The sequence below is a fragment of the Protomyctophum parallelum genome, assembly GCF_964188405.1.
Source record: "Protomyctophum parallelum genome assembly, chromosome: 10".
Taxonomy (NCBI): Eukaryota; Metazoa; Chordata; class Actinopteri; order Myctophiformes; family Myctophidae; genus Protomyctophum; species Protomyctophum parallelum.
The window spans coordinates 21178438-21200996 of NC_139704.1; the positions used below are offsets into that span (position 1 = coordinate 21178438).

The 22559-nt window shown below is 45.8% G+C and overlaps 1 protein-coding gene across 1 annotated transcript in view; it reads right to left on the minus strand.

The window, feature by feature from the left end:
- Window positions 1-22559, minus strand: part of micu1 (mitochondrial calcium uptake 1) — a 54792-nt gene that overhangs the window by 3719 nt on the left and 28514 nt on the right. Inside the window, exons 6-10 of the mRNA XM_083774272.1 lie at window positions 12216-12330; window positions 10619-10701; window positions 9342-9542; window positions 6352-6489; window positions 2700-2808 (exon numbers count right to left, since the gene is read on the minus strand). Of these exons, the coding sequence (XP_083630398.1) occupies window positions 2700-2808; window positions 6352-6489; window positions 9342-9542; window positions 10619-10701; window positions 12216-12330 (646 nt within the window). The remainder of the gene's footprint in view (window positions 1-2699; window positions 2809-6351; window positions 6490-9341; window positions 9543-10618; window positions 10702-12215; window positions 12331-22559) is intronic.

Genomic DNA, 22559 nt, shown 5'->3' on the forward strand with positions numbered 1-22559 from the left:
CTTGAGAATGGAAAACAGAATTAAATTGGCGGATCAAAGAGTGGCTGCATTCAAAGCCAAAGAGGAACAATGGGGCAGATGATTGAACAGAGGGCATAGTATTTCACATCCCCTATAAATGGAACTTGGGGAGAGACTGAGACCTTTCTTCTGACAACTGGTGCGAGATCACATACTGTAGCTTTGCTGTGTTTGAATGTTTACTTGCCAGTGCTAACCACCAAAGACCCACCGCGATGTGCAATGTTTGTAAATGAAGATGGAACAAAACATGGCAAGCGATTTGCAGTTACAAAATATGAGTTCAGAGAATAGAGAAGAAACAAAAGGAAAAAGTAAGATAACAGGACAACAATATAAAATACAACCCATTGTATCAAAGTATAAAGAGTATGTGCTATACATTGTGGGGTCATAATTAATAGGCCTACAACAAATTTCATAGTTTATCTCAATCAAGTAGCATGTTTTAAAAGTCCCTAGGGTGGGGGCAGCTTTTATCCTTAAAGGGAGTTCGTGTCACAACCTTGGTGCCAACACAGCAAAGGCACGGTCACCCGCACCACTGTGCAAGACCATGGAGTGTTCATATACAACTGACTGCCAGATCTGAGTGACCTCAGAGCTGGGGGGATTGGTCTAAAAGTTCCACAATATAGGGATGTGCAAGACCGTTACAGGCTTCGAACACAAACAAGTGAATCTTAAAATGTCACTCTACACTGAGATACTGTACAAGGGTTTACAAACAAGGTGCGGATGAATGGTGGGGAGAAGAGTGTATTTTTCGGTATGACGATTTCGGTTCCTAGTTTTGCAGACGCACGCCTGGTGGATCTCTACAGAGCCAGCCTAAGACCAGACTGCCGCTGTCAACATTCCCCCCGTCAGCCAGCACACAAATCTCACCTACAGACACAGGTTAACGGACGTGCACGGGCAGGCAGGCGCGCACACACACAGACTAGTGCTTGTTACTGTGCAGGTGCAGACATGCTTCAGGGCAGCCGTGCCATCAGCGCGTAAGAACTAACAGCTCTGCTGACAGGCCAGATCTGGACTCTAATCCAGGGGCTGAGTCACTGCAATCAATGTGACGAAACTTCACCTTGGTCAAAGACAATCAGGCGTTCTGAAGAACACAGGTATGTGACACACACACACACACACACACACACACACACACCTGATGTAATAACATGGTCAGGGGGACAGACAGAGTGAGGCCGTTACCTGCCGATTGTTTATCACCTTCTGCCGGAACCTGTGTGTGTGTGTGTGTGTGTGTGTGTGTGTGTGTGTGTGTGTGTGTGTGTGTGTGTGTGGAATTATAATGATGCTGCTGGTGGCGATAAGAGGTCTCATGCACTTATGTGCAACAGCATGCCTCCCGACCATTTTGGCGTATATTGTGTTGCAGGTGTACTTGGCCCAGACTAGTGGTCTTTCAGTTTGGTCAAAAACATGTTTTTCAAGTTGGAGGAGGATGAGTGGAAATGGAACATTTTCAGAATAGTGTGGACTGGGTGTAAGGCCAGGAAAATGGGATGCAGGAAGGGCATTTATTTGGGGTGCATACTTAGTTTAGACTAGTCATTGGTTAGACATTGGTTAAGGTTAGGTTTAGTCTGCCACTGAGATCTACAGACGTAATTTCAAATCCAACGTTTCACCGCCATTGATGTCTATGGGCCCGGGGTTATTTAATCCATTAATAAAATGTGCCCATCGTTTATCGGATGTTGTTGTGAATGTCTGTGTAGCAGCTAACAATAGAGGTAAAGAGACTAGCGACTGGACAGCGGGGGCCCGTCAAACACATAACCTTTTCTTATAATTAGGTAGGATGATTTAGATCGCAAGTTATTAACCCTGGTGTCCCTTATTTTTCAAATAAATCAATCCATTATAAGACAGCAGACGATTATAAAAATGTCTTCTAAATTCAAAAACAGTTTTCTGAAAAAACGATGTTACTATACCAGTTGTCCTCAAACGTTTTCATGTCAAGGACCCCCAAAATTATATGTATTTGGCCGTGGACGCCCATCTCAAAATATTTTGTTCCAGGGACCCCAGAAGCAAAGATTTTAGTTTAAAATGTTTGCTTTAAAAACAAACATATACACCGGTAGTTTGGGGCGTAAGTGGTTCAACAACAATGTGAGAAGAAGAGCAGAACTAGTAGTGGGAGTAAGGCCAGGAGATGCAGAGAGAGCATCTGTCGTTTACACCAGTTGTTCCCAAACCTTTTCATGTCAAGGACCCCCAAATCGACATTTATTAGCCCGCGGATCCCCATTAGAAAATTATATTCCAGAGACCAGTGATTCTCAACCTGTTTAAATTCAAGGACCCCCAGTTTCAATTAGTCTACAGACCCCCATTGACCCAAATTGACCCAAATTTACATTGTAAAATCAAAGTTAATTTAACTCTGAGAGTGTACAAGTTCCATTTGTCCATTTGGTTCCTAACTATCATTTAGCTGGGGACCCCCTGGAACTCCCTGAAGTATCCCTGGGGGTCCCCAGACCCCACTTTGGGAACCACTGGTTTACAGTGGGACCCAGCTAGAGTGCCTGGGCAGAGGATGAATTTAAAGTAGCAACGTTTGGGTGTGAGAACATTAAAAATAAAAGTGTAGAGGCAGACACAGAGAGACCAGGTGAGGGAGCAGGGCTAACGAGGTGGTGTACCTTTATCTATGGACGCCCCGGCCATGTGGTAGAAGCTCAGGGCCGTGTCCACGTCGTTCACATTCTTAAGAAACGTGAAGAAGTTCTCCACTTCCTCAAAAGAGATACCCTAGAAAGGAGAGAGGGAAGGGGGGGTTATTGTTTGTTTTTTTGTGGTGAAAACTGGTAGTGTTTGAGTATTCGTAGTATTGTTGTTATCTCTGTCGCACGCCACTCTCACCCTTGCACTTGGAAAGGCTCACAGTAGTGATGTAATCATCCATAAAAATATCAAACGCAATTTAAATTTGTCAGGACAGCCCTGCTCGCCTGTGAGGAAATCATGAGGTTTAAGATTGGATGTTTGAACTGCTCACAATACAAGGATAATCTAGCCCGATAATCACTCCCCATCAGACTAGAACAGAAGCCTCCATCAGACTAGAACAGAACCCTCCATCAGACTAGAACAGAAGCCTCCATCAGACTAGAACAGAACCCTCCATTAGACTAGAACAGAACCCTCCATTAGACTAGAACAGAACCCTCCATTAGACTAGAACAGAAGCCTCCATCAGACTAGAACAGAACCCTCCATTAGACTAGAACAGAACCCTCCATTAGACTAGAACAGAAGCCTCCATCAGACTAGAACAGAACCCTCCATTAGACTAGAACAGAAGCCTCCATCAGACTAGAACAGAAGCCTCCATCAGACTAGAACAGAACCCTCCATCAGACTAGAACAGAACCCTCCATCAGACTAGAACAGAAGCCTCCATCAGACTAGAACAGAACCCTCCATCAGACTAGAACAGAACCCTCCATCAGACTAGAACAGAACCCTCCATCAGACTAGAACAGAACCCTCCATCAGACTAGAACAGAAGCCTCCATTAGACTAGAACAGAACCCTCCATCAGACTAGAACAGAACCCTCCATCAGACTAGAACAGAACCCTCCATCAGACTAGAACAGAACCCTCCATTAGACTAGAACAGAAGCCTCCATCAGACTAGAACAGAAGCCTCCATTAGACTAGAACAGAAGCCTCCATTAGACTAGAACAGAACCCTCCATCAGACTAGAACAGAAGCCTCCATCAGACTAGAACAGAAGCCTCCATTAGACTAGAACAGAACCCTCCATCAGACTAGAACAGAACCCTCCATCAGACTAGAACAGAACCCTCCATCAGACTAGAACAGAACCCTCCATCAGACTAGAACAGAAGCCTCCATTAGACTATAACAGAACCCTCCATCAGACTAGAACAGAACCCTCCATCAGACTAGAACAGAAGCCTCCATCAGACTAGAACAGAACCCTCCATCAGACTAGAACAGAACCCTCCATCAGACTAGAACAGAACCCTCCATTAGACTAGAACAGAAGCCTCCATCAGACTAGAACAGAACCCTCCATTAGACTAGAACAGAAGCCTCCATCAGACTAGAACAGAACCCTCCATTAGACTAGAACAGAAGCCTCCATCAGACTAGAACAGAACCCTCCATCAGACTAGAACAGAAGCCTCCATCAGACTAGAACAGAACCCTCCATCAGACTAGAACAGAACCCTCCATCAGACTAGAACAGAACCCTCCATTAGACTAGAACAGAACCCTCCATTAGACTAGAACAGAAGCCTCCATCAGACTAGAACAGAACCCTCCATCAGACTAGAACAGGGAAGAATCCCGACCACCCAAAATCACCTAGCTTATTCTATAGTGAGCCCAATTAAGTGTGAACTAAATTTACATATTTTCGACTGAAGTAAAGGGTCAGGATAATACATTTGCCAAAAATAAATTAGGCTTTAGGAAACAGCTGGGAGGAACCATCTGACACACAGATAAATAATGAGACACTGGCGAACGGAGGTAGACAGTTGCTCTAGCACACACACACTTAACCATTTACATTTTTCTCAGAATAAGTGCATAGTACTGAATACCACTGAAGTTACCACACACACACACACACACACACACACACACACACACACACACACCCCCCCCCCCAACTGTCACAATACTGATGGTGGCATATGCTTCAAAAGCAGCTGGTGGTACAGTGAGTGCCACTTTTAATTTACCTCATAGGTATGGGAGAAAGACCATACAGGGAAACGTATAAGAAGAAATGACAAGCAGAGAAAGGGAGGATGAGAAAGAGAGATGCTGACTGCAAGTCTTTATTCCCCGGGGAGGCTGAGCTTCAGCAGCTCTGCCTAGTAGCCCGAGAGGAATATAGGTATATATATATATATATAGAACGTGTGTGTGATGTGTGTGTGTGTGTGTGTGTGTGTGTATATATATACACATACATACATATACACACACACACACACGTTTCCACCCCTCCATCTTCTTCTCTTTTTGCTAATTGAGAAATTTAACCAGTGATAGCCTTAGCCAAGTTTGACATCTGTGATACATGTATGCAAATCACAGAGCCCCCACATTACATGCTTGCTATCCTGGGGAGGTGAGAGAGAGAGAAAGAGAATACTGCAGTGCCTTTGGGCATGTGCATACTGGAGGTGTAACATGAATAGAGCTAATTAAGTGACAGGGCTCATTTACTGTGACGTGGGCACCGGCGGTCCGAGACCACCTGTCACAACAACCGCTTGAGTAAGAGGGATTGCTTATACACTCTCTCTGCATACTTGAATACTTCATAGTAAAATGTGCATATATAAACCCTATACACTTTGTTAACTGGGTTCCCCAGGGTGTCTATACCATCTCTCTCCTTTTTTCCCCTCTTCATCAAATGTCTTCACCGGAAAATAGCCAGTTTACAAGATCCCAATGAAACATGTATTTTTCCCTGTTTTGCGCCCTGAATAGGGACGGTAGTGTTGTGTTCACGTGGTAAATGTTACTTGAGTCGAAATGGAGCCGGTGTTGCTGTGTGTGCTTTTCTTCCTGCCTTCCATATGCATCCCAGCAGGCCATTTCTCTTGCTCACTGCATTGTGGCAATGTCTCTGACAGGTGGGGGGGGGGAACACTACACCAGAGGCACGAGCGAAGGAAAAGTAGAAATGTTTCCTTGTGACTGCCTTGCGCTACCAGTTGCCAATATTCCACTGGGATCAGAGCTGAGCCGAGTGGTTCAGACTATTCAGAGAGGAGTGGGGAGGATCAGGGTGCTTTGTATGATGGAGCTGAGAGAGAGTGTGAGCGTCGGGCAGGTCGTCTACACACAATCTACACACAGGTGTGCGCACGCACACACATGACTGATTGCTCATCCCTCAGGCACATGCACTGCACTCCCTTGTCTACTTCCACATTCACAATGCTATATTTCAGTGACCTGACTCCGCCAGGTGGAAGAAGCCTGCTTGACGTATTGTGAACTCAATATTTCAGTGATTCTCAATCACCCTGTTTGATATGCATTAAACCGGTGGCCCTCATTTGGTGAACCTTTTTTTCCCTTTTCTCTACAATCTACATCCTGTTAAAAAAATCCTGTATTCATTCAACTGTGAGTGTCTCTATTTGTACACTCTCAGACCCGTTACCGGTTCCTAACTATAAATCATCTAGCTGTGAACCCCCTGGACCAGTGCTATATTTCACGCATTAGTACTGAATCACACACACACACACACACACACACACACACACACACACACACACACACACACCTGTGCATCCTTGAACATCTTCTTCAGGCCCTTCTGCATCAGTTTGAGTTTGCGGGACTGGACTCCGCTGTACACCAGCAGCATGCCTCCAAACTGCCGCTCTGTGATTCGACCATCCACAGGGTCGTTCCTCTCAAACTACGGAGGAGTGGAGAGAGAGAAATTAGAGCCGAATGGGTCCATTCCTGGTTTTGGAGAATCCTAGACCACTGATTATTACCAATAATTTGTAAAACATAACAAGAAAAACAACGTTTTATGAACGTTTTGCCGGCTATTTCTGAAAATGTTTTAAAACTTTCTAAACATATTTTTGCCTAAAATGACATCCCGATAATAGGTTGTAAGTGGTTAAAACTGGACACATCGGCTGCGAGCAGTTGAGACGAAGAACAGAACCATCCAAGTCCATATTAATAATGATCCATAATGTACATAAATTATGGATAAGGGCAGATGGGCCTATTCGGGGAGGGGTCAGATTGAATTATGGACTTATCACATATATCGGTGGGGCTCTATTAAAGATTGCGTGCCGGGCACAGGATGAAGGGAGGAGTGGATGGAATAGAGAGAGAGATGAAACAGTAAATACTGGTGTCAGCCTTCAAGTTGAATCACGCCTGGGGGTTGGCGCGGCGACATTAATTCTGCATGTGCATTTTTATAGCGTTCCAATGGAGCATGCGTATAGCAGCAGTGGGCCTGGCCGTGTCAGGTCAATACGGCTGATTTACAATTGTGGCCGCTTGACAGCCACGGCTCCTGCTCAGGCTTCCCCTCCCCTCCCCTCCCCCTCCCCTCCCCTCCCCGCGGCGAGCTTTCAAAATGCTAATTCCAACACACTTCTGACAGCAGCCGTTTCACGAGGCATGACAAGGCCAAAATAAAGCCTGCAAGGGAATGACTTGGAGAGTATTGCGGGGCTGCCCCCCCCTGACGCGTTCCTGCACACATGGAAGTCCGTCTTGGTGAGTCAAAGGGCTGATTAAACGACTGCAGGACGGCTTTTTCACTTCACTGTGCATGGACACGCTCGGGTAGGCTCATAAAGAAAGAACCACGAACATACCCTCTGGTTGCCCGATTCTCCCATTTCACGCCCTCTCCATCGAAAAGATCTGCCCTTTTTACGCATGTGAATTTGAATCACGATTTTACACTCAATGTGTGACTGCACACATGGAATATATAGGAAATACAGAAGTGAGTCAGACAGTGAGGCCAGATTTATACTTTGTTGTACGACGGTATCGCGTGCCGAAATTTTTTTAAATAAAATACACGTTGCATCCAAGATTATGATAGTTAACGGAAACTAGCTTGTAGATCAGGTATTTCTGGCCCGTGTTCAACAGAGTGTAAATTAAGCACCAGAGAGAAAACGAGACATCCGGCCATGAAAAAGATTTATTTTAGGTGCTGAATTAAAGCCCAAGCAGTGATGCATGCAGCATCAGCAATTAGAGGGAGAGAGTAGAAGGAGGAGTGAGGGAGGCAGGGAGGGGGAGATAGAGAGGGAGGGAGGGGGAGATAGAGAGGGAGGGAGGGGGAGATAGAGAGGGAGGGAGGGAGGGAGGGAGGTAGGGGGAGATAGAGAGGGAGGGAGGGAGGTAGGGGGAGATAGAGAGGGAGGGAGGGGGAGATAGAGAGGGAGGTAGGGAGGGGGAGATAGAGAGGGAGGGAGGGAGGGGGAGATAGAGAGGGAGGGAGGGGGAGATAGAGAGGGAGGGAGGGAGGGGGAGATAGAGAGGGAGGTAGGGAGGGGGAGATAGAGAGGGAGGGAGGGAGGGGGAGATAGAGAGGGAGGGAGGGAGGGGGAGATAGAGAGGGAGGGAGGGGGAGATAGAGAGGGAGGGAGGGAGGGGGAGATAGAGAGGGAGAGAGGGAGGGGGAGATAGAGGGAGGGAGGGAGGGAGGGAGGGAGGGAGGGAGGGAGGGAGGGAGGGAGGGAGGGAGGGAGGGAGGGAGGGAGGGGGAGATAGAGGGAGGGAGGGGGAGATAGAGAGGGAGGGGGAGATAGAGGGAGGGAGGGAGGGGGAGATAGAGAGAGAGGTAGGGAGGGGGAGATAGAGAGGGAGGGAGGGAGGGAGGGAGGGGGAGATAGAGGGAGGGGGAGATAGATAGAGAGGGAGGGAGGGGGAGATAGATAGAGAGGGAGGGAGGGGGAGATAGATAGAGAGGGAGGGAGGGGGAGAGAGAGAGGGAGGGAGGGAGGGAGGGAGGAGTGGTATAGAGATAGAGGCATTGACACAGAGTCTTAAAGATGAGGATGGTCCAGTGTTAACTGCTGTTTTATCATTTGACTCCTTGAAGCAGCAGACAGGGAGTTCATTAACGACACGACAGGTCTCTGGCAGAAGAAGTCGCTTCGGATGTCATGTCGGCAGAACTAGTGTCCACGCTAATTAATAGAGGAACCATATGGTATGCTCCACACACAGCAATCAGCACTTGTTACGGTGGAGGCAGACATGCAAGGGGTGCTCAGGTGGGAGGGGGAAGGAAAAGGGAGTATAACTCAACTTTCAAAGCCCAGACATACAGTAATATACCCCTCACAAGCTCTTCTGCACATACACCTTACTAGTTATTCAGCTTTCTTCACCTGTTACGCTGGGTTCACTCACTGGACATAGAAGTGGCATGAATTGCTGCAAGGGGACGGGTGCCCCAGTCAATTTCCTTTCAGCAACGCATGTTAATCGATTGGACCGTTCATACTGCCCATTGTGCCCAAGTAGCATTGCACAGCTCCACATCCTGCCCCTGATTTTCGGTGATATTGTGGGCATCTAGTGTATGATTATAGCAGCAGTTTGCAGCGCATCCATATCCAATGTGAACGCAGCATTCCTTTCTCTCCTTTCGTTAGCCTTGGTCATGACTACCCACGGTTCTTTTTTGACGACACAACTCTTAGCACACCTGGCAAAACTGTTGTACGAGAACAACATGAGAATAGGTTGACAGGAGGAATGAAATCAAACCTCTAGTTTGAGCACGTCATGCTGCAGTTTCCTCTGGAACTCCAGGAAGCTGCCGATAGTGAGCTTGCCCTTAAGGTCGGCTCCAAAGAAATAGGTGGTGAGTGCGGAGCTACAACCAGCCGTCCTCAGGGTGTTCCCCGTGGTGGAACGGTCTCTGTGTCGCATGCCCATACTGGTCTGAGAGCGGATGATGCTCTGTACCTGGACAGCGTGAAGACATGATGATATTCAGCAAAGAAAAAAATACCTTTATATTAACACATTTCTTCTATTTCCATTCTTTCCATTTAGTAATTATGCTAATACTCGATTCCTTGTGTATTTGAGTCACTACTAACTCCTAGCAGTGATAAGTCAATGCTAGCAGTTCAGTTGGAATGCCCAGCCAAGCTGGAGGCACTGTGGAGGATTCAAATCCAGTCTCAGTCATCTGAGCGCCTGTGTTAACAATTGTATGTATAGTGAATTGAAGTCCCTTAGAAACAGAAAAAGAAAGAAAAAGAAAAGAGGATGTCCCAAGTAAAGGTGATGAGCTAGTACAATTTATTCAGTTGCCTCCGCCATTTTAAACAAGTCTATTAGTGAAAGAAGACGCTCACATAAAAGCCTCTTTGACGAGGTCTGAGTGACATTTGAAAAAACACCCCTACAAAAGCGATAATGGGAGCAGTGGTAATGCTGTAGTGATACTGAAAAGCCCATCAGACCTAATGGCAGAGAGTTACTAGTCTGTAATAGAATAGCGTTGCTCTTTTTCTTACTCTGGTCTTGTGATAGTAGAGTACATCAGGACAGTGCTTATCCTTATTGCCTCTTTGTGTAATATGGCTTATTGTAATTTTCACAGGTGTTCCCAAACAGTGGTGCGTGCACCCCTTGTGGTGCGCGAACGCCTTCTACGGGGTGCGTGACATGAAAAGGGTAATGGCGGTCTCACGCTGTTATTTAGCAGCACAAACAGCTAAATCTGGTAAAACACTTTTGTAAGGAGATGTATAGAGCAGCCGCGGGAGTATACAGGAGCTGTAGTCTCTCAGTGCAGTGACATTCTGTGATTATTTGCCATAATCATATTAAAAATGTATAATTTTCAGCCAAATACAACGAGACTTGGCGTTGGGGGGTGTCAGGAGGTGACAGGGGGTGCACGGCCAATACAATCTGGATGTGGATATAGTGTTATATTCCATTGTAATGATCAGGCGTGCTCTTTTTTGTTGTTGCCGATGTGGTATATCTGAATTGTATTTTTCAAGGGTGTGCTGCTGAAGCCTAACCTGCTCAAACTCCTCCAGATCCACCTCTCCATCGCCGTTCAAATCAAACATCTTGAAGGCAATCTCAAAGTTCCTCTGGGGAGCTAGACACCACAGGAGACACACATACAGGAAGTCAGGGACACAGCTCATATTCTGAGATCGACACAGGACAACATAGGACCACACAATTTGGCTCACTGTATCACCAGAAAAGGTTCAATACAGACTCGATCAGATATGGGATGCATTGGAGACTGTGTATGGCCGATAAAGATGAATGGGAGGTGGGAACAGGCTGTGTGTGAGAGTGTGTGTGTGTGTGTGTGTGTGTGTGTGTGTGTGTGTGTGTGTGTGTGTGTGTGTGTGTGTGTGTGTGTGTGTGTGTGTGTGTGTGTGTGTGTGAGTGAGTGCGTGCGTGTATCACGGCAAGAAAAATGAGATATTTTTTGGATGGAGTGTTAAATGGACTGAGACCAAGCATAAGGTGCCCTGCCTGTGTGCTAATGAACAACTTGTCCTTGAGAATCTCTCAGTGAAAATCTCATACCAACGCGATAACCGTTTATTTTATTTTATAATGTTGAATGGTTAAGTCAAGCTGGGAATAAAAGTTTACTGGCCTTTTAGAAAAGAGGGGACCTAGAGCACCACTGCTATTAGTCTGGACTGTCGACACATTAATAATAGAATGCCAGTCTCAAGGCAAATACATCAATCAATATAGCCGTAGTTCAGTCATGGATAAAACAAAGACAAAACAGTAACACTCTTTCAGTGAAACAAGATAACTAGTATAGATAACTTGCCAGACAAACAGTTATCAGTTGTAACACCTGACAGTGATTTACACTCCACTGAGCAGGAGGATCATTCTGGCCTAGCTAGCATTATTATATCAGACATTTGTAAAGCAGAATGAACAGTGAAAGGCTGTGCTTGTTTCTTTTGTTTTGTTTTTTTTAGCTGGCAAAGCAGGGAAACAAAGACACAAAGCATACAGGACAAACAAGCAATCCTGACAGTATTTAATTGACCCTACCAGCAGAGGTCTGACGTGTTTAGCCCATTGATTACTGCAAACCGATTCCCAACGCATGCTGTGGTTTGGTTGATTTTCAGTGGATTCCATTCATTTCAGAATGAAAATCAATTTGCAGAGACCGAAAACTTGCTCGAGCTAGATAATCCAACACGCTAAATTGCAAGGAAAATTTGGGTCAAAGTTAGGTCATGCATTTGAATGATTTTCTTAAGTGTGGGTGGATTGAGTACCAGGGGAGCCAACAATAAATCCCCGGAGAAAAGATTGATTTGTGAACAAATTTAAAAACGGCCATGATTTATAATTGACTCACTTATTCAGGTAAGTTCGGCAATGTTCTTTGGAGAAAATGTAAACGAATGCAAAATAAATAAATAACAAACCTAAACTATAAAATAATTAATAATATAAAATAAAATAGTCTATTTGCGACATATAGTCAAAGCTCTGACGGAGCCCTATTTTATACTTTTATACTATTTAAACATCTACAACAATCAAGCTGATCCAAAAGCTTGTAGATCGGCTATTTTAGAAGGTTGAGGTTGCATAGGGTTCAATCAGAATACATACTGGAGAGCACGGTGGTAAGGAAGATGTAATCGGAGAAGGAGATGAGGCCGCATTCTCCCAGCGTAAAGAAGATACTGTCCTCATCGGCAAACTTCTCCCTCTCCTGGGCGATCTTCTGCTCGGGTGCCAGGAGGGGACCCGACAAGAAGAGAGAGAGAGTTGTGTTAGAACCCACAGCGTGGGACGATGCAGGGCTCCCTACAGCGTCTAAAATGGACCCATGGAAGGATGACAGGTTCCTGTGTGTGTGTCTGTGTGTCTCCGTGTGTGTCTGAGGCTCATTGAAACCACTTACAATCTGTCATCCCTATTTTGGAGATGTCAAAAATTGTCAATTGTCAAAAACGTTTCATAAAACAAGCTGACAACGCGTCATAACAAGTTGTGAGCTCGTAGATCTGCTATGTTCGCTGTCCGTCATACGTAAGACAAAGCATACGCCGTACGGGATCGGTGCTGAAGTGGTTTTAGAGGAGACCCACGTGGCTGAGCTCAGACACACAAAAGTGCACAGACACAAAGACAAAAACACGACCGTTGAAAATATATGGTTAAGGAAGGTAACAACAGGCCAGGGGAAGTCGGATCATACCAACAACTGTCATGCAAGTGCTGTGCATACACATGAAGCCGAACAGGCAGAGAGGGCAGCGATGCGGGATGCTAGTCTATTAGTATAGTGTGGCCCGGAACATTATCAACAGTGGCTGTACTCACAGTGTGGAAATCGACACAGAGAGAGGGAGACAACACCAAGAAAGAAACACTGTGGCACAAACACAGAGACTATTGATTAACTATATGTGGAAACACAACCCGGAAATGTATTAATCCTTAAAACAACGAAAGTGACCTTTCTTTCGCTGCCACACACTCTCCCGCTTTCTCTCACACTCACAGACACACACACACACACACACACACACACTCCTTGTTAACATGTGTATAGTTACAGCATTGCATGAAAGGTTTGTTTTAATCCACATGCCCACGACAGTGACACGCACGCACACACACGCACACACACACACACACACACACACACACACAGACACACACACACACACACACACACACACACACACAGACACAGGTGGTAAACGCAGATCCCCCGCTATACTGGGGAGGTGGTTCTACCAGAACACACACACACACACACACACACAAGAGAAGAGAAGAGGACAGACGTTGACAGAGCATGCCTGAGGGGTATGGGGCTGGAGGGGGCTGTACGGGCCCACGTGGAGTTACCTCCGTCTGTAAGAGGTCCGGTTCAGGAGGAGGAAGGAGGAGCAAAGACAGACGTTAAAGAGCAGCCGGTGCTCTGCTTTCTCTAGCAGAGAGGCCATGGGCAACAAAAAGGCACCATATGTGCTTTCACGTCACCTATACACTATAACATCCTCCTGTTAATACCAACTCTGAGAGTGACGAATGTAACCAAATGAACCCACGTACTCTTTTCGTACGCTCTCAAAAGCTGGATTAACACACATGCATGCACATAGAGAAAAACGTTATTTTTTTTCCCCCCCAACATAAGATTTCAGGAGAGCACTGCTCAATTTCAGTGTGTAATTCATCATTTGTACATTTGTGTACATGGGTAACTCGCTGGTTATGCTATAGACGACAGGACAGAGACCATCACAACACTGTGATGTTCCTGAGATGCAAGCTACCACCTGAATCTGCTCCATTGACAATGACTCACAGAATGAGCTTTTAAAATGAGCTACTGCATTCTAACCGGGTGTGTAAAACTACAATCACAATCAAGTGATAATGTCAATGGAACCGTACATACACTGGTGTTAAGTTACAATTTGGACAAGTAGACAGTAAAACTGTATTTTATTTTCCAGCAATGGGGAGGGTGAGGGGGACAATTTAGAAAGCGAGTTCGCAATGTGACATCTGCGCTTGGATCTATTTATATACATTGCATGACAAACATAGCTGAATACTGAAATTGAGTGGTGGTCTCCGCAAGAGAAAGTTATGACCAGATGTAAAAATTACTTCCCCTCCCATGAACCCACTCCTTCCGCATGAGATAAAATGACTGCTAAAAGCAAGTGATATAGCTTTTATGAACTATATCGCTATCCCCAATTGCCATAGATCTTCATTAATGTTACTGGCGCGAATATAGAAAAATGTGGTTTTACAGCAACATTTATAATTAATGGCCCCTATGCGTAATGAGGAGAGGAGTGAGTGGGTCAGAGAAAGAGCAGGGTAGGAAGAGAAAGGTACTGTAGAGAGAGGGCTATTACTGGAAAAGTAGTACTGCAGAGATATACTGTATATATATATATATATGAGAGAGAGCGAGAAAGAGAAGATGAAAGATGAAAGATGAAGCCAGCTGCTGCAGGAGTTGGTGTGCACATGTTTTCACGTGTATGTGTGTTTGTATTGGAAGGAGGCTGAGCAAGAGAGAGGGAAAGAAAAGGCAAATGGCTTTGTCGAAAAGAGCCTAAATTAGCCGATCTACAAACATTGTGGACCGGCTATTGTCGGTGCACGACACCACCAAGTATGACTCAGGCTAAAGAGAGACACGTACAGTAAGTGGTGTTGCCCTGTCGTGATGATGCCACTCACACACACACACACACACACACAAAGCTTTCTGGGCCTTAAGTGAGAGACAACCAGGAGAATCTCCACTCACTAAAAAAGACCTGACTGCCCGCCCGTCCACAGGGGCCCCGTGCGCCGGCCCCGGGGGGCCGCCGCAGGGCGCAGAGATACACGATTCCATGGCCCCGGGAAACGGCGAGGTCGGAGGGGCAAGCCGGCCGTGCCACCTTCGCGCCTCCCTTCCAGGCCGACCCAGAGCCGGTCGCGACGCACCGCCGCGGAGAAAGTGCGCCCGGCGGGGGCACAGGGCAGCGCGCCGGGGCGGGGTTCGGCAAACCAAATCCCCATGCCCCGGGCGGCCGACCCGCTGCCGGGTTGAGTCCTCCGGGCGGACTGCGCGGACCCCACCAGTTTACCTCTTAACGGTTTCACGCCCTGTTGAACTCTGGGACATGGACATGGAACCACACAGGGCCTCATTAGTACGATCGGAATGGAGGCACACTGAATATAATAACTCATAGTGTAATAGTCAAGGACAAGGACAAATATAGCCCCATGGTATAGTTTCAGTGACATTCAAGCACAACCAAATACAGTACTACAACCTCAACCCCTTTCACCCTGGTGTCCTTATGTTGGGGATGTCATTCTAGGCACACAAATAAATGGTGTAAATCTTTTTAAAGAAATGTACAACCTTCCACGACACATTTTGAGCTTGTAGGTTGGATATATTTTCCCTTTGTTTTTTTGAATATGGCATAAGTGTTTAAGGATTACATACAGGTGCTAAAAGGCTAATCAACTGAGCAAATTCTTTTTTTTTTCTTTACATCACTGCGAGTGTGTGTGGGTGGCCGAAAAAACCCCACAAACGGAGCTAATGCACAAACAAATAGTCCTTTTATAATCAGCTTCTCTTGTAGCACATGCATGTCCAACATCCTACACCGGAGTCATTCCATCTTTGGATGGCATTGGCGGTTAATAGCTAAAGCTAACATCTCTCTCTCAAACATACACACAATCCCCTGTGCTGCCATGCGTCTCTGACACATTAACACATGCATGATGACACACACACACACACACACACACCCACCCCCCTTTAGGTTTCCTTTAGGCTCCGTAGCCCGTTCGACTGGGAGTGTGTGCAGCTCAGGGGCATTATCCTCCATAGTTCTACATGACTGGTGATAGCTTGGAGGCACCCCCAACCCCCCATCAAATCTGTTCTCTCTTGGACGAGGACCCCATGGGAGAACTTTAGTATTTTTAGTTGTACATTTGTGTTGTATTTGCTTTGTTCAGGACCCCAGGAAGAATAGAGGCTCTTTCATGTGCCAATAAACAAACGCAACACAAACTCAAGCTCCGAAACACAATTATAATTCTGATGCATGGACCGTTTCTGTCTCAGGGTTAGCACACAGGCTTGGTAAACAGATAAAGCAGATTCATACTTCAACACCGCACTCAATTAAGTATAAATCAAGCCTTAGTGCTCATTTCTTGGGCTCCTGCATTTGATTCGTCAACGGCGGTACTTCTAAAACACAATTATCCAAAAGGATCCCCAACTTCTCCGCTCTCGGTTGTACCAAACATTCAACGTACTCTAAACTTCAGTCGACCGGTCTGCTTTGTATGTAGGCTGTGTCTGGATGGGTCAGTCACGCCACGGCCAGTTCTGCAAGCTTGACTCCGAATGACACACTGCCCAGCCATGAGTCCTCTGGGAGCTGATGCAGAAATGCAGAGCTGTGACAGGGCTGGGGGCTGGGCAGCCAGTCAGATTTAGCTGTCTCATACACACACACATTCACACTTGCTCAGTTAAGTGTATGGTCAGCTTCCTAATGTATTAGCCTAGAGATCAGCCCTATAGCAGTCCCACAATCAAGTTCATCGTGCCCAGAAGTTTAGGAGTGGACTCATGATGGACGCTAAGCATAACTAGCGGCTTGCATGTCAACTCTCTGCTCATATTATGGTTATAGTTCAGTAAACAGTTTTCACTCACTCCATTTTAAAGTTATAAAGTCGGGCTACATAAAAATGCTATTTAGTATGCACGATTGCATCTAGGGTGAAAATATTGCATCACTAGGTTCAGGATAACATTAGAAATTGTGTTTGGAAAATAATTTGAGCTGAATGATTTTATAGTCTATCTGAATTGTTGCTTTAATGGGTTCAATCATTCCGCAGATGATGGCAAAGAGACATAAATGTCAATGATGATCCAGCATTGTCTCTGTGGCATTACAACGGAAAACAGACATCTGTTCAAGCCACTTTGAATTAAATCTTGTTTCATTCAACACGTAATAGACCAATCCTTTTCAATGCGGGCGTCAAAAGAACTGCCAAAATAACCATATTAAACACGCAAGCCAACTGTCAAACACACTCCTGCTCTTTATGTATGAATTGTGAAAACCCTACCACGTGTGTGTGTGTGTGTGTGTGTGTGTGTGTGTGTGTGTGTGTGTGTGTGTGTGTGTGTGTGTGTGTGTGTGTGTGTGTGTGTGTGTGTGCACGAGTGTGTGGCCTGGCGGTTGGCCTGGGAGCCAGTGGCATCTTGGTCCTCATGGCCCACATTAATGCCACTGTACAGTGTTTTGTGAATGATTAGATCTGCTCCCCCGGCCTCCAACGCTGCTGCAGCTGCAGAAACACTGATAACAGGCAAGGGAGAGGGAGAGGCTGCACAGCGAGGGACGAGGGAATCAAATGCTGTGGCTCTTACTGTACAAACTCTGATCCAGAATTTGGCCTTATATTGTTTTTTTCCACTGTCAGTAAAAGAAAGGCGAAGCTTTCTAAGGTTATGTCCCAAGTGCTGTATGCTTCTGTCCAGTTCACTGTACTCTGGGCGCCAATACATAAAACGATGTGAACAGCTTCTGAAGATGAAAACCCAAGGCTATGCAGAGAGACAAAAGGAAGGAAGGATGCTTTTCATCCGTGAGTCTCCGGGAGGGGACAGTGGCTGACTGCTCTCATCTTCTGTACAGGTGAGCCCCTTCTGATGGCTGTGTGACCGACACACAACCGTGGACTGGAACAGGACGACGGGAGGAGCATAATGTGACAGGCAGACACAGCGGGCAGTGAGTTAGAAGGGGGTATACTATGAAAGACCAGTGTTTCAGAAGAAAAGGGAGTGGCCCCAGGAAAAGGCCATTTGGAGCAGAGCGACTTGAATGTCTGAAGTGGGACCAAAGGCCCCCAGTCACCCAGCACAGCTGGACTGTGCTTCACTACAACTAAGGCATGGTTCTTTTCATTTACTTTCTTGCGGTGCATGCAAGGTCAGGCGCTCCAACCAACACATTATTGGCACAATTTGGCAGTGTTCTCAGGTGGGCTGCCGGAGGAAGATTGGGGGGGGGGGGGGGGGGAGAGTTATTAGCATAATATGTGATCATACCATTGACATCCTATATAAGGCAAAAGTCAAAATGTCATTATTCTTTAAGTAGCATGTGACATTATGAAACTAGGGGGTTTTCATGATTCTGAAAACATTCCAAACATTAGTTTTGCACAAAAACACTCATTGGGCTAAATTCGGCCATATCCACCAAATGTGCTGACCTCATCACTTTTGTGATGACGGCTATGGCTGTTTTCCTCCCAAGGAGTGTTTTTCTCTCACTATCACTAACAAAAGCTAAATCCGATGAGGTGCCGAAAACTAAACTCTGCACTGTAGCATCACCGGTGTAACAAAGCATTAATATTCAGTGCATGTAAGTATTGTGATGATGACCGGGACAGAATAGCTGCTAAGTGGGCGGGGAAGACTAATGCACTAGGTCTCCCCCTCCAGTCCCAGGGGTAATTAATGAGCAGGTGTGCTTCAAAAAACTCATAATTATTCATAGAAGCGGAGAAGACATACAGATTAATGGACACCGGCATGGAACGCTCGATAAACAATTATGGCTGCTAAGGAGTGGCAGCTGTCCTGGCGAGTCGAGAGAGAGAGCAAATTAACCAGGTGTGCACTCCCACACGTTTCAAAGTTGAGTATACTAGAGAGAGAGAGAGAGAAATAGAGCGGTGTGTGTGTGTGTGTGTGTGTGTGTGTGTGTGTGTGTGTGTGTGTGTGTGTGTGCACTATTGAGAAGATACTGTAGGTGGTTTTACAGAAAGTGACGGTGTAAAAAAGCGAGAGGTGCAGCCATGGCAGTCCCTACAGCTGCCTGTGGGACTTCCCTGCTGAAACAGAAAGAGTTATCATGAGAACAGTTGGTGCAACAAGAGATTTGTTTCCAACACTCAGCATTCCTTCCGAGTGACAGACGTCCCCTCTCAGTCACATTAGAGGCCTCGTGGGAGAGTAGAGGCCCTGGTATTGCAGAGCGAGAAGGCCAGTGCGAGTGCAAAGAGGCTTCGGTTCGGTTCGGTTCAGAAACACAGTGTAACAAAGTTACATGTTCGTAACCATTCTAGACCATGCTCTATAGAAATCATGCATCATTGCCGTCTGGATAGTCCAGTCAACGGATTTGTGAGGTGGGGGGGGGGGGGTCTATCAAGCACATCAGTATAGCTTGATCATTGGCTGACAGGCAGAGCCATTTCCTGGGCCGAGACCACTCTGTGATACCACCATGCGCAGAGAGGGGGCGCCACGGCACAACTACATTCTCCCACTTTAGTTCAGACACAGGCAAGTGGAGCAGTGCATGCTGGGAACGAGCTACAGCGGTGCCAAAGCAAGGCAAATAGCTAGAGCTCATTTAACAATTGTCAGCAGAGAGGAGGAAAAAGAATAGCAATAGCAAGAGAAGAATAATAAGATGGGGGGGGGGGGGGGGGGTGTCCGGTCACTTGGCAGTGACTGAAATAAGTTCTATACAAATATCTTATTATACCTGCTCATTACATCTCAGCTTTGCAAGACTTAACATTTACATATTCCTTGAGCGGTTTGTGTAGGATTTTGATTCTACACAGCACTGGCTAGTCCGCCTACCGCATGTTAAATAATTCAATAGTGCAGCAGGAGTGTTTAATTATCTCTGTGTGGGGGCAGTCGGGGCACAAAGAGAAAGAACTCTTTCAATAATTCACCAGAGAAGGTAAAGGCAGCCATACCGCTTCCATAAGGCCTTACACTGGACGCCAGGCAGGTCTTCAAACAAATGCAACTGGGCTTTATGAGTCGACAGGCACACACAATGGGGTGTTGCTGCTGTAATGTACACAGGCTGTAACTGGCTCTTTGTTGTTCCGTTTGTCTCTTAGTTCCCCTGGCAAAGCGAAGGGTCATGCACACACCTGCTTAAAGTTCAACTCATTTAATACATAGATATATATATACATATATATATAAGGTGTGGCACGCTGAAAATAGAATATCTAGAATACATGCTTAACGCGTTGTGACGGGACACGCGTTGTAGTTCGGCACAACTTTTCAAACCACCAAAGTCATGCTTTAAAAACACGATGTTCCGTCGGTGGAAACTACATTTATTTTAATGCACACACAGACTGTATGGACATTTGATGAGCATCATTCCATCCTCATAATTATAATACTTAAATTCACCCCTTTCTGCTGAGTTCTAGAAATATTCTGCTACAAGAGAGCTCAGCTTGATGTAAAGGACAGTTTTATTACCAATCTAAGGGTTTCTTTTAATGCACATCTTGGCCTCTGTCCTGTCCGCCGTACTTGTGGATGTAATAATTGAGGCTGGGACTCCGGTTAAACACTTGCTGAAGCTGAGATGCAATAAAACCAGGAACGTGTTACTTATATACTTATATTCCCCCAGAACTAGCGGTTGTGAATGGAAATACCCTCCAAATTACCAAAAAGGAGGGAGAGAGAGATATGCACATTAGAGGGAGTACTACAGTAGATAGTGAGTGTACATAGTGCAATTTTTTGTCATTCAGGCACACTCGCATGCTGCACGGCACACGCCCCATACCTGCCAGAAGTCCTGCAGAGAGGGAGGGGCGGAACGGGAATGGAGAGACGGACAGAGGTTTATTGAGGAGGAGGAGGAGTTGGGGGAGGAGACAAGAGGGGAAAAGTGGGGGTGGAGCGGGTAGGATTTTTGGGCAGACAGGAAGTTGAGGATAATTATTCACAGGGAAGGGGGAGAGAGAGAGAGAAAATGGAGGCATTACTTGTTATGTGAAAGAGAAGAGGATGATTGCAAGAGAGAGAGAGAGCACAAGCAATTAAACAACAGCTAACATAATGATGGCAAGTTACGACAATATATACAGCAAGTTGCAACAACAATGTATTACAACACATGAGGGCAGGGGCAGAAAAACTTTGTGAAGTAACAAGAGGGGGTATGATGATGAAACGGCAGGTAGAACGAACACAAGAGACCTTGTTAAAATTTGACACGAGAGAGTTGGCCTATTTCCCAAGACAGCACCACATTAAAACATGGATAAATTACAATCAAGAGACAGGATTGTTAGACATGAAAATGAGGTGCATAATGTTGTCACACATACTGTGTATGTACGTACATTGAACCTGAAAGAACTTGGCTTGTAAAGCTGGCAGCATACTTCAAAAAAGACGTAAAAGATATTGTTGACATTGTTTTATACGTGGTTCCACTTTGAGCACTGATTCTGAATGATAGACCTAGAGCTGTCACGATTATGACGTTTTACTTGACAATTAATTGCCACACAAATATATCGTGTTTCGATATTGGAACCATATGATATAAAAAAAAAAAAATCTGTTTTAGAATTTTGCATTTCATCTGTGCACCAACGTGCACAGATCTGTGCACCAACGTGCACCGATGAAATGCTGAATCGAACATCGGCAAACGTTTGTTTGTTTGTTTGTTTGTTATCCCCGCAGTTAAATTACTACCTCGCCAAACTTGGTGTCGTCAAGAAGTATGCTGTGAGATGGGAAAAGGAGGGGTTAACAGAGCGGGAAGTTGAGAGCACACATACATGCACCCACTCACACTCATCCCACCAGTGAGCTGTGGCTCAATGATCTGCAGGTGGAAACACGATGTCTAAATAAATAAAAACACGCTGAAACTGACCACACTCACAAGGCAGACATTTTGCTCTTACATCATACTCGGGGTAGGACGTAAGAGCATCTTAAGAGCATATGAATATTCACGGGGGCAGCAGTATCATAATTCTCTACTGTGTTACTTAATGCAGACTGTTTCCTGGCTTTTTGTTGGAGAGAGGGAGAGAGTGGAGGAATTTTTCCACTCCTTTAGTCAGTGAGGGGTGACTATCGAACCAATATTGGCACAGGGCTGGCAGGAGGGGGAGGGCAGGCCCAGAGAGAGAGAAGAGAAGGGCAAGGTGAAAGGGGTTAAGTGGACCCGGGCAGGAAAGTCTCAGGAGAAAACCTAAGCTATACATCATTTGACTGGCAAGTAAAGCAACATAAGTCCCCGAGATATGGTTGACCTTCATGTGGGCAGAGCAAGGGCCATAAATCTGGAGCATTCCATTTAGATTTTATGAGGGGGAGGAATGGCCAGCACATATTTTCAATATTATTCTTTTATTAAATGGATAATAGCCACGATATTTGCTTATCGCAAAACGATTTGTACAATCACAGTTGTAGAGACTGTATGGACTAGAGAGAGAGATAAACAGTGGAGGAAGGAGGGTCACGTTCTCAGTTGATCGTCACTGCGGTATTTGGTTGCGTTTTTTGGTTGACTAGCACATGGACAGCGGAGGCATGGTGATCTGTCATCACAC